The 12,839-nt window shown below is 43.8% G+C and overlaps 1 protein-coding gene across 1 annotated transcript in view; it reads right to left on the bottom strand.

Annotated features, from left to right (window-relative positions):
- Positions 1-1,867: 1,867 nt before the first annotated feature.
- EMB1138 (DEAD box RNA helicase (RH3)) overlaps positions 1,868-12,839 on the bottom strand; it is a 42,355-nt gene continuing 31,383 nt past the window's right edge. Inside the window, exon 10 of the mRNA XM_077361990.1 lies at positions 1,868-2,327. Within this exon, the coding sequence (XP_077218105.1) occupies positions 2,249-2,327 (79 nt within the window). The 3' untranslated portion in view covers positions 1,868-2,248. The remainder of the gene's footprint in view (positions 2,328-12,839) is intronic.

Below are 12,839 nucleotides of genomic sequence, written 5' to 3'. Positions count from 1 at the left end.
GAATCTGGTAAAAAAATCTGGCTCAAATCTTTGACCCTTAAAGCTTCTCAAATTTGTAATGTTTAGGACAGATTGATCATATCCCTTCTAGGGATGCTGTTCGGATTGAATATCCCCTTTTGTGTTTGAGAGAGAGAGAGAGAGAGAGAGAGAGAGAGAGAGAGAGATCAAAATACCACCCCCCTTTGACGGGGATTACCGCTCCAGATTGCCATGGGTTTCGGGAATTGGTATTTCATTCCTTCTTGGCTGATTCTAGTGTTTGGCGGGTCATTGGTGGTGAAAAAGGAAACGTGAGGTGGAATATTTGTGGGAAATAAGAGTTGAGATGGATACCGCCCAAAATAGGTGAGATTTGTTCATTCCACCGTCTCTCTTTCTCTCACCTAAAATCTCTCACAAATAGAATATTTTTCTCTTAAAAGGGAAAGCTTTCAACAGATTTCACAGATCTGTTCCTAAACCATCTCTATTCTCCCTCACTTAAGGACACATTTACACTCTCTTAAAAGGGAAAGCTTTCAACAGATTTGACACACATCTGTTCCCTAAACCATCTCTATTCTCCCTCATTTAAGGACACATTTACACGACAGAAAGTCTTGTTATATTTTCCTTTTCTTTTTTTCTTGGGTCAATATCATTTCCGTTTGATTTTCCTGTTCTTACCCAAACACTAGAATCAGGCATTACATTCTGTTTACGAAGAGAATCGGGATAAGATTGGAATGGCATGTGGATTCCATTTCTTGATTCCTACAATCCAAACACATTAGTGGAGATGAAATCGAATGCCAATTCTTATTTTCCTATTCGGCTATCCAAACACGCTTTTACGTAAAGCTCCCCCTTTAGCTTTAGTTGTGTTGGACCAACGTGGGCCATGCACTCACCAACATATGTTAGTTAGACCTGGCAAAAAGTGACCTGAACCCGGCCCGCCCATAATTTATAGGTCCGAGTCACTGAATCATGACCCATTGAAAATTTGACCCAGCCCGTAAAAACTGAGCCGGGTCAGGTGGACCCGCAGGTGACCAGCTTTTACCCAAATGATCGAGGTGTAAGCCTTTATAGTCCCGTATTTTTAAGAGAGTACTGTACTGACCACATCATAGGATGATCTAAACTGTCCAGTCCCGTATTTTTAAGAGAGTACTGTACTGACCACATCATAGGATGATCTAAACTGTCCATGTGATGGAACACACCGTACATAGGTCACCTACCAAAAATAATTTCAATAGGATGATCCTAGCCCTCCAATCTATAGAGGTTTCCATAAATAATAATATGCAATTCCTCCATAGATCAGAGGGCTACAATCATCCTATGGAAATGATTTTTTGTACGCAACCAATTTACATTATGTCGCATCACATGGACGGTTTGGATCATCCTATTAGTGTGGGAATAAAAACAGCAAAAAAAAAAAAAACAGGTTACCCGGTCCACCCAGCCCGTACAGGTGGGGTCTGGGTTTACCAAATCGTGACCCTTAAAATTCCGGGTCATTTTTTACCCGGCCAGTACGACCCGGACCCGCAGGAGTTGGGTGAAACCAGGCACACAAGTGGCGATTATAGAGTTAACCCGCCTTTGCTCAATCTCTAGTCCTGACCGCTTGTGATACTCTTAACAAAGCACACCCACCTGCAACTCTAAAATACTCAAATGATTTTACCCGCACGCATATTCTTCCAAATCTCTATTGGCTCAGCTACACCATAATTGTTAACGACTATCTGATATATGCTTTGCTAATTAGGAATTTCGAAGGCCCTTTTGGATTGCAGGAAAACACTTCTTGAGGAAATTTTAATTACTAGGAAAACGTTTTTGTTTCCACATTTGTTAAAACGCAACATGGTCCGACATAGCTGGGTGCTTTTTCTTTTTTTGCACCTTCAGTTTGGCATTCCTCAGACAAAGAAGGTTTAACAGCATAATACATTACCTATTATGGCATATTGGCTGGCCTCCATAAAGGGTAAATGTATTTTGACATTCTAAATAAAATAAAACATATTTGAAGGGGAAAAAGGGTAAAGAAGTCCGACGAACAAGGAAACCAAAAATGACTGCGTTAGTCCCAGAGGACTCCATGAGAGTCATTTCCCTCCATATCCAAATGGTACAGGAAAACTCCTCTAATCCACCAAGGGTCCTCCTTTGAACAGCCTGTGATAAAAAAACTATATTACAAGAGGAATGCGAAGTAGCATCTGACCTGTATTAGATGCAGGCCTTAGTAGTCATGCTTGCTGGGGCAATCGGATGCCCTGTGCCCAGAGCGACCACAGTTGAAACATGCGCCCCCAAAGCTTCTGTTACATGACCCAGCAGCCATCTCAGAATTTGCATTGATAGATGACAGGACAAGCATATATTGGAAAGAAATAAATTTCAATATCATAAATGAATCCAACAATAATAACTAAGGCCCTGTTTGTTTCAGATTGTCACAACCGATGGTGAGGGCCCCAACTGATTATTGGCCCAATCTGAAACGAACAGGGCCCAAGTGAATGACTCAATTAAGAAAAAAGGGGCACACACATGCAGAGGGCCCTGTTAAATGAGTTATGTATACAGCATATATGAGTTGTGTATAGGTTCCATTCAAAAAAAGGAAAAAAGAAAAAGAAAAGAAAAGAACAAGGAAAAGAGAGTTGTGTATCGGTTTGTTTAGTTCATTTTGCACTTTACTAGTATTTGAAATGGTCCGACTGGACTGTCTATCAACCAAGTGTCCATCCCACGTCGAGGGTAATTCATTGTTGATCATGTATTCATGCTCCCCAATAGAATACAATACTAGGAGTTGGTCCTTTTGAGCTGAAGTTCTAAATAGTATTTGCATCATTAATTGAGTTTCCTTGTAGAGCTATGAAGGAAGAGCAACTGCAATCAAGACCTCTCATCTGATAGAGCTGGAGAAATGAAGAATCAAGGCAAATGCAGTTGCAGAACATCCCTCGTTGGATGCGAGGAAGTTATACCGGAATTAATGTGGACCAACATAAGCTGAAGTTATACGCCGCCATTATTGGATGCGAGGAAGGAAAAATTCCTATCTCACGTATGGGACTTCCACTCGGATTTGGTATCCAGAAGGCCGCTCAATGGGACCCGGTGTTAGAAAGATTAGAGAGAAAAATAGCCAAATGGAAGAAAAAATATATCTCTACTTTGATTAAAGTGGCACCTGCCAACATGCCGGTATCCTTTATGTCGTTATTTAAAATGCCGGCCATTGTTGCTCAAAGAATCGAAAAACTGCAGACGGATTTCTTATGGGAAGGGGATGGTGAGTCCAAAAAGGACAACACTTGTTGAATTGGAAACGGGTAACAAAACTAAAGAAACACGGTGGAGTTGGGATTGGGAAGATTAGATTGTGCAACAAATCTTTACTTGGTAAATGGTTATGGCGATATGGTGATGAAAAGGATGCCTTTTGGCACCGAATAATTAGAGATAAATATGGAAGGGAAAAAGGGATTGGAATGCCCGGAAGCCATCTGCTGGAAAGGGATCGGGAGTGTGGAGGTCAATATGTTCCTCAAGGAAGGATTTCCAAAAGTTCGTGGGTAACGGAGACGAGGTTAGGTTCTGGATGGATTTGGGGATGGGGGATAAACCATTGTATGAACCTTACCCTAATTTGTTTAGGTTAGCTTTGTATGGAGAGTCCAATGTATCGGATAACCTAACGAGTGGGCAGAATGGGCGGATGATCTGGGACATCAGATTGCGTAGAAACTTAAAGGACGAGGAGATCGTGAGATTCGCATCACTACTTGATGAACTAAACTCTCAACTGTTCATCCTTCGAAGCCGATGAAAGAATTTGGACACCGGAAACTCAAGGTGAGTTCTCTGTTAAGTCGTTCTTCTCATCATTGAACAATGGACACAAGAGGGTGTCTCGGAGGGCTAGAATATGGAGAACCAGCGCCCCACCAAGGGTTGCGGCATTTGCATGGACCATTGTTCATAAAAAGATTAACACTTGTGAGCGTTTACAAAAAAGGAAGTTCCACTTGGCAGGTTGATGTGTATTGTGTAGGCAATAGGATGAAACGTTGGACCACCTCCTTCTTCATTGTCCCTTCACATTTCAAATTTGGACGGGTGCGATGAGGTCTTTTCGAGTAAATTGGGTTTTCCCAAGGACAATACGAAGAGTATTACTAAATTGGACAGGAGGAAACTCCTTCGGTGAAAACATTCAGGCTTTGTGAAAACTCCTTCCGTACGCCATAATATGGAATATATGGAAGGAAAGGAATAACGCATCTTTGGTGAAAAAGAGAAAAAGTGCGAACGGCTAAATATGGGAAAGCAAGGTCGTTCAGAAGGTATCCCCAAAATGGAGGGCTCCACCGGAGGGATGGATAAAACTAAATTTTGATGGGAGTTTGCTGGGGAATCCCGGGAAAGATGGGATGAGTGGACTAATACGGGATGCAAGAGGAAGTATGATAATGACTTACTCGGGCCCTACAGGTATTTGCAATGCTAATGAGGCGGAAGTGCGGACATTGCACTTTGGTCTCAAATGGCATAAATGTAACTTGTCAACTCCTCCAATCATAGAAGGGGACTCTTCAAATACAATAGCATGGGCCACAGAGAATTCCAAAGGTCCATGGAGGCTTCAAGATTTCATTGCGGAAGTTAGAGAACATGGTTAGAGAAGCGCGTCCTAAAATCAAGCATAGAAGGTCTGCAACTGCAAATGAAGCAGAAAACAAATGTCTATTCCGATATGTCATGCGGATGCGGGAAATGGAGATACATGACTACTATTATTTACATTGTATTCATGTACGCTTTTATCTGATGTTTTGGGTGTGGGGATCTTACACTAACATGTATTTGGGGACATCTTGTCCCCTCTTTGGTGTTTTTGATATTTAATAAAGTCAAATTTTTTTTTTTAAATCCCTCGTTGGAATCAGGGGGGAACTCTCTGGGACCTATACCAATCTGGTTACACCGTAGAAGCAGTAGAAGCCCAAGGGAGAGAGAATGCTGCGAAAGAACCATCTGGGAGGAGGGTGAAATCAGGAAGAACCAGCTAGATACCGAGAGATTACGTGGGTCTGTAGGAGTTTGGGAACAAAAGATAAGGAAAAGAAGGGCCAACCCTAAACCTCCTACCAACAGAATTGAACGGCTACCGAGTGATTGGAACTGCTTGGCATGCGGTTATCACAACTTCAGAAGACAAACAGTATGTAGATGGTGTGAGTCCCCAAAGAAGGTTAGCAAGCAATCGGAGATGCTCCAGAAATACGTTGTCACTGACTTGTTCAAGAAATGAGTATCGTTTGGCTCTGAAACTTGGATCCAGAAAGTAGATACTGAAACAGTGAGCGTGTCGGGTGGAGTTGTAGAGAGAATGTCAACTCTGAAGTCCAGTCTGATTGTGGTTCTGAAGAAACAAACCTGGAGTATGGAGGAACTCCACAAAGTGGTTTGGGATTTCCCTCTATTACAGAAGCCAAGTAGATTGTCAAGCAATGAAGTGCTTTTTTAATTTGAATCAGAACAACAAGCGCTGCATCTGCGCATGGGAGGAGGTGCTTTTGGAGAATGGTTGCTGAGACTCGAACTCAGGGCATAAGGTAGGATCACAGGCGAAGTGGTTGCGTCTGTTCGGAATCCTACTTCATGCGTGGGACAAGAAAATAGAATCATTGGGAAGTATTATAGGCTCAGAAGTCGACCTAAACACTAATCCAAGGGGGCTTGAGTCTGTGGAACTAACTAGGTGTTGACTCTTCACCAAGCCATTGAAGGTGAATGACAACTGGTATGTGATTGGGGTGACGTTTGAGTCTGTGGAACTGTCCGCATCTCTACTTCAATCAGAGAGCTTGGAGAGGGGCATCAAGGGCAATTGTGCAAAAAACCCAGAAAACAACTCCTAATTCAAGCCATTACAGATCGACAAATGGGTGGGTGAAGAGCCAGAAGCTCTGGTCTCTGGGAGGAAGCCATCGCAGCCCAGTGCAGTCCATCCAGGCTTTGTTGTGGATTCCAAGAAATTAATTAAATCGACGTATGGTGTGGTCGGAGGAAGAAGATGATTGAACAGCCATTGATCCTCTCGAGATCCAACGAGTGAGATGTTGACACATGGCGGTCAAAACGTCCCCCCTATAACCAGCTTAAAAGGAAGACAAGTTGCAGTCTCTTCCTCCGGTTCAGAAGGCTCTCTGTTTGGTGACAAGCAAACAACGCCAGGTAACGTGGTTGACACGCAAGGAAAAGGAAAAAATGGTGCGTCCCTTTTGAAAAGCCAATCAAATTTGAAATTCACTAGGGTGTGGTCTGTCGCTAAGAAACATGCCCTTGGGCCCCCCATCCCTCAATAAGGTGGCGTCCTCAAATTTTTTAACAAGTCGAATCATCTAAGCAAATCGCTTGTAAAGGTTGAATGCTCCCAGGCCGATCAGCTCTCCACGTTGGAGTTACTCTGGCAACTCACAGTGAAGGGCGCGAGAAGAGTCCTCATCAGTCGGCCTATCAAAAAACCACGCTTACCCAACGAAAGGGTTTCGGGGTGCAAATTTCAACTCCGCTTATCTGGGTGAAAAAGAAAGGCGGCTGCGACTTTTGAGAGACACAAAGAGGCATACTTGCATTATTTGTGAGAATGGGCTCAGAAGCTTGATGGGAATAACAAATTAACCAATCCCCATAATGAGGTTGAGGGGCTGGAAGTCCAAAATTCAGCTCATGCGATCGGCATCAACCTAACCTCCATATATAATGCCCATTAGAAGGTGTCGATGATCCTGGCCATGATAGTAGTGGTAGTCTTGGAGGCAGGGATTCCGATAGCAAGTCAGACCTCCAGTCCCCAGCTATATACTCAATTCTTACAGCTCAAGTATGGGTGCACAGCTCCAATGAGGATATTCTTGAAGCCGAACTTAGGGAGGTTATCCAAGAAGCGCTCGATCAGGGAGACTGGGAGTCATCAACGGGAACCAACTCCTGATCGGAGCAAGAGATCATGGCCAATTTAGGCCAAGATTTGGGTATTTTATTTCAAGAGAACGAATCTGAGAGTTGGGGATTACTGGACTCGATCGTGGCCTGCAAAAATGAAGGTAAATCAGCCCATAGAAGGTAAAGGGGCTCAGTGAGTAAAAAAATCTAGCCTAAGGCTCAGATTAGGGCACAAACATCATCAATTACAAAGATGAAGATCGTGTTTTAGAATATCCGAGGTTTGGGATCGCAGAAGAAATGTGCAGCCATCAAGTACATCGTCTTAAGCCAAAGAGTAGATATGATAGCCATATTGGAGTCTAAGGCGTCGGGGACACCTGAGAGCTTAATTAATAAAATATGGGGGACAAGAAATGCACTTAATGCAATAGGCTCCGCTGGCGGGATCATCATCATCTGGAGAGAGAATAAATTCCACATTGAAACCTCCGAGATTAAGGAGTTTTCTTTCACAATCACAGTCAAATTGGTTGGGAGGCCTGAAAAGTAGAAACTATCAGCAGTCTATGGCCCTTCTAGAGCACGACTAAGAAGCAGGCTATGGGGGTGCAATTGCAGGAAATCGTTGACATCCGGACCGGGCCATGGATAGTGGGCGGAGATTTTAACACGATCCGCTATCCACCTGAGAATACCCATTTGGGGAGAACAACCACAAGTATGCGTAACACGTCCAAGTTAATCTTACAAATCGAGCTAATTGACCTACCTCTTCAAGGAGCAAGTTTCACGTTGTCCAACAATCAGGATAATCTAATCTGCAGCCGTCTAGACCAAGTTCTAGTGACCAAGGAATGGGAGAAATTCACACACATAGTGCAGAAAGTGCTGCCTCAGGCCAATATCAGATCATCGTCCCCTGCTATTGGAGATGAGCAATATGGAAGCTGAACCAAGACCTTTAAAATTTGACATGGCTTTATTTGAGGTTCCTGGCTTGGAAGATAAGATCAAGACATGGTGGAACAGTATAAGAGAAGATGGTTGGAAAGGCTTTGTCCTATGCAAAAAAGCTAAGGGAACTGAAAGATAGGATAAAGACGTGGAAAAGAGTTTTAAAGATGCCAAGAGGTGGAGAAAGTCTTGAGTCCTAAAAAAGATCGAGGACCTTGATAGCAAAGAAGAAGAGGCAGAGTTAGGGGAGGAGGAGAAGACGGAAAGGAGATCTTTAAAGTTAGAAAATGAAGGGATCCTAAGAAAGCCGGCACCATAAATCACAAACCTCGTGGCTAAAGGAGGGGGATAAGAATTCAAAAAATTTCCATCGGATGACAAACTCAAGAAGAAGCATCGATACAATCAACAAATTGAGGGTTGGAGAGAAAATAAAAGATAAGGAAAGAATCAAAGACGAAGTGGTGCGCTTCTTCTCATCTCTATACTCACAAGAGGTGAATTGGAGACCAAAAATAGAAGGCCTTATCTTCAAAAGATTAAGGTAGAACCAATCAGCTTCGTTAGAAAGAAATTTTGATGAGGAAGATGTGAGAACTATCATATTTGGTATGTCCAAAGCAAAGATTAAGCCCCAAGCCTAGACGGATTTCCTATAGCCTTTTTTTCAAAGATATTGGGAGATGGTTAAAGAAGATATTCTAGCCTTCCTGCAGGAATTTCATAGGAGGGGAATTGGGAAAGGAAATGAACACCACGTCATTACCCATATCCTCATAGCAAATGAAGTCATTGATACCAGTATCCGTAGTGGTGAAGGAGGAACAATAATCAAGATCGACATGGGAAAGGCGTACGGCCATGTGGACGGTCTTTCTTGTACTATACTCAGGAAAGCCTATCATCCGCACCTTTCTCTGGCAGGTTTCTTTGGAAGCTCAAGGGGTGTTAGACATGAAGGCCCTCTATCCCCCTATCTGTTCATTATGGTAGTGGAGGCCCTCAGTCTTCTTCTCACTAAAGCAGAAATGGTGCAAACCCGGAGGCTCGCGAATAACTACCAGGATTTTAGGAGCTCAATGGGATCAAATCTCCACATTCACATAACCATAAACAGATAAGCGAACGCTTGTGATAAATTTCAGCGTAGGAAATCATGTCGAGTAGCCTTAAAGATAAGCCACCAATGAGAAACGATTCTATATTAAGCAATTATTGCATGTAAAAACTTAAATAACACAAAAGATGACAAGAAACGGCCCAACTTTATTGAAATAAACGCAGCCCAACTGCTGCCCATAAAAGAAAAGAAAGATCTAGGGCCCAATAACTACACTAAATAATGACAAAATCCTAAAATAAACTAGGGTAAATCAAAGGTAGGGTTCCTACGGGTTTTAAAAGGGGATAAAGGGCTAAAATAGGGGCTGGAATAAAAGGAAAGTTCTCACCGGGAAGTAGGGCAGTACTTTCACCCCAAATCCGTGCAAACGAGGACCCAAGAGAGTGGGGGAGAGACTCTTGGGCACGATCCGAAACTCCGGGCAGCAGCAACCTCCCAAAACAGTTTCTTTAAAAGGGGGGAGAAAGGGGTAGGAGAGAAGAAAACGCAAGGAGGAATAGTAGGGGAAGAAAATAAGAGAAATTAGTGTGGAGATCAAAGAAAAGAGAGGTAGAAAGGGAGACTACTTGGAGAGAGCACAAGGGTTGAGGGAGAGAAGAAAGAGAAGATGAAAGAATAGGGTGGGGAGAGAAAGAGAGGAGAATGAGGGGAGAAGAAACAAGGAGAGAAGAGAAACTCACCGTTGAGAGGAGTAGGGAGAGAAGGGGAGAGATAGTGGCGCCCTAGGGCATGTTGGAGAAGGGAGGCCGTCGGCTCCTCTTTTTTTCTTTTTCTTCACAATGCTTTAAAAACTAGGGTTTTCTTCCCCTTTTGTTCTCTTTTATAAGTTGTGCTCTTGTGGTGGGCCCGCTTTGCAACCAATAGGATTTGTTTATCACTTAAGTGACATAAGTGATGGTGAAATGACTTCAACGCCCTCACCTGTAATAAAGAACAAATAAAGCATGGAGGGTAAAATAGGCAAACTAAGGGGAAAATAAATGTGGGCAGTGTGTGAGTGGGCCCTAGATGATGTGGACATCCCCCACATCTAGGATAATCCAATAATGTCAAATAAGTCCAAATAAACCAAAATAAATAAGTGCAAACATAATAAAATGGTGATCCAGCGGTCGGATCACATCAAGAAAGGAAAGGCTACATTCAAGAATTGAAACCAAGCAGGCATGCTCCTCCCATCTCTCACTTGCAGTTTGCCAATGCCACATTGATCTTCCTTCAGGAATGTGCTGAGAATACAAAAAATATAAAGAGAATTCTCAAATGGTATGAGATGTCCTCTAGCCTGAAAGTCAATTTCTCACTCGCAGGGGTGAACTTGGAAAAGGAGAAAGTAGCGGCACATGCCTCCATCCTTGGTTGTAGACTTGATGTTCTACCTATAACCTACCTCGATTTGCCTTGGAACATGGAACACCTAGAGTGTCTTTGTGGGAGCCGGTGGTTGAAATAATCGAGAGGAGTTGAAATAATCGAGAGGAAGCTAGCAACGTGAAAGAGGCAATATCTTTCTTTTGGGGGAGAATTACCCTTATAAAGGCAGCATAGGCAAACATGCTGGTGTACTTCTTATCTCTCTACAAAGTCCCGTCCATGGTGGCCAAGCGCATTAAAAAATTGCAAGGAGACTTCCTATGGGAAGGTAGGGAGGAAAAGGGGCATTAGAACCATCTCATGAGATGGGAGAGGTATGTAGGCTGAAACCTCAAGGAGGGGTTGGCATTGGCAGAATCAAGTTGAAGAACATAACCCTATTGGGGAAATGGTTATGGCTCTATGGCGAAGAGAAGGAGGCTTTATGGTAGAACATCATCGGCGACAAATACGACCGAGGTCGGGAGAGCAGGGATCCTCCGGTTGGTAAAAGATCAGAAGATTGGAAGTCGATCTGTACAGCTAGACCTTTTTCGAGACTTGCATCAGATTTTCAGTGCGCAGGGGAGTGGGCATACATTTCTAGAAAGACCTCTGACTATAGGGGAATCCAGGATGTATCATGCCTATCCGGACCTATATCAGTTAGCCTGGGACAGAGAGGCAAGAGTAGGTGATAATATGGACAGGAGGGATGGGATGGTTGATTGGATCATCAAACTCAGGAAAGAACTCAAGGCTGAGGAGATCAAGAGCCTCTCTCTTCTTCTCTTCCTCCTGGAATCCTATTATTGTTCCTCTGTCTGTCGGGGTTACAGGGTTTGGACTCTTGACATCTCAGGCATCTTCTCGGTCCACTCTTTTTTTCGCAGGTTGGTCTGCATTGACGGTTCAGAGACTAAGTTCTCAGTGATTTGGAGAGTGTCGGCTCCCCCTAGGGTCGCGGCTTTTGCTTGGATGGGGGCTAACAAGCGGATAAACACCTGTGATCGCCTCAAGAGACGCAACATTTCTATGGCCAGCCAATGAGTTTTTGCAAGTTAGAAGAAGAGTCTCTAGATCATATCATCCTCCACGGCCCCCTCACATCCGCTTTATGGAGGGCAAGCAATCATAAATAGCTTTGGCTTCTCCCGGGGCTTTCCAAAGGTCAATCAAAATAACAACTTTACATTGGCCATCCTGTCCAGTTGGAAAGACCGGGCAATCGTGATTGAGGCTGGTCCCTTCTCCTCTCTTCCACTCCTTACCCCTTAGCTCTTACCATACCATGAAACCCCTACCTTACCTTAACACCCCATACAACTACCGCAACATCAAACCTTACCTTCCCCCACGAAAAAATGTGGTAAGTGAATGAAAAAACAACCTATGAGAAGCGGCTTACTTATCCTTTTCTAAGTTAGGAGGAACCACTGGCACCGCTAATGGAAGAGAAGAGGACTCAACCAGGTCACGAAGAACCGAAAGAGGAAGAGGTATTGCCGAGTCGAGCACAACGGGACTACGCTCATGTGATGGAGGGAAGTAGGGCTCGAACTCAAAGGTCACATTGGCGGAAACGAAGAATTTGCGTAATCGAGGGCTATAACAGCGATAACCCTTCTGGGTAAGAGAGTAGCCCAGGAAGACAACGCTCCGCCCGAGGGTCCAATTTATCGAGGCCAGGACCGAGGTGGTGAACAAAAAATACACAACCAAAGACCCGTGGTGAGAGGAAAAGGATTCTGCTGAGGATGTAAGATAGAAAAGGGAGATTTACCATCAAGGACAGGGGAGGGAAGCCTATCATCCAAGAAACGGGTGGTAAGCACGGCATCACTCCAATAAGCTTAAGGACCGCATTTGAAAGAGAAGTGTGCGGGTCATATGAAGCAGATACCTAAGTTTCCTCTCGCTGACACCATTTTGCTGAGAGATGTAGGCAGACGAAGACTGATGGACAATACCATGAGCGGATAAGAAATCCTGAAAGCCATTAGAGGCAGAGAAGTATTCCCGAGTATTGTCGGTGGTCAAATATTTAAGACGACAATTGTAGTGGCAGAGAAGTATTCCTGAGCGTTGTCCGTGCACAAACATTTAAGACGGCAATTGTATTGGGTAGTAACCTCGGCATGGAAGGTATGAAAAGCAGTAAAGACCTGCGAGCGATCCTCAAGTAGAAAAAGTCAGGTCATACGGGAGAAATCATCAACAAAAATGATGAAGTATTGGTAACCAATAAGGGATAGAGCCCGAGACGGACCCAGGCATCAGAATGAATGACCTCAAATGGACTCGAGACGCGACTAATGGACGGCAAGGACACACGATGATGTTTCCCGAGCTCACAGGACTCGCCCTAAAAATGGCTAGAGAGGGCCAGAAACAACAGAGGGCAATTGAAGTCGCTGAAGGGAAGGATGGTCGTGAC

This window comes from Tasmannia lanceolata, unplaced genomic scaffold, assembly GCF_043159265.1.
Source record: "Tasmannia lanceolata isolate RefF3 unplaced genomic scaffold, GAP_Taslan_0.1 ptg000019l, whole genome shotgun sequence".
Taxonomy (NCBI): Eukaryota; Viridiplantae; Streptophyta; class Magnoliopsida; order Canellales; family Winteraceae; genus Tasmannia; species Tasmannia lanceolata.
Note: the sequence above shows the minus strand (reverse complement) of the source record. Positions and strands in the feature narration are given on the sequence as shown.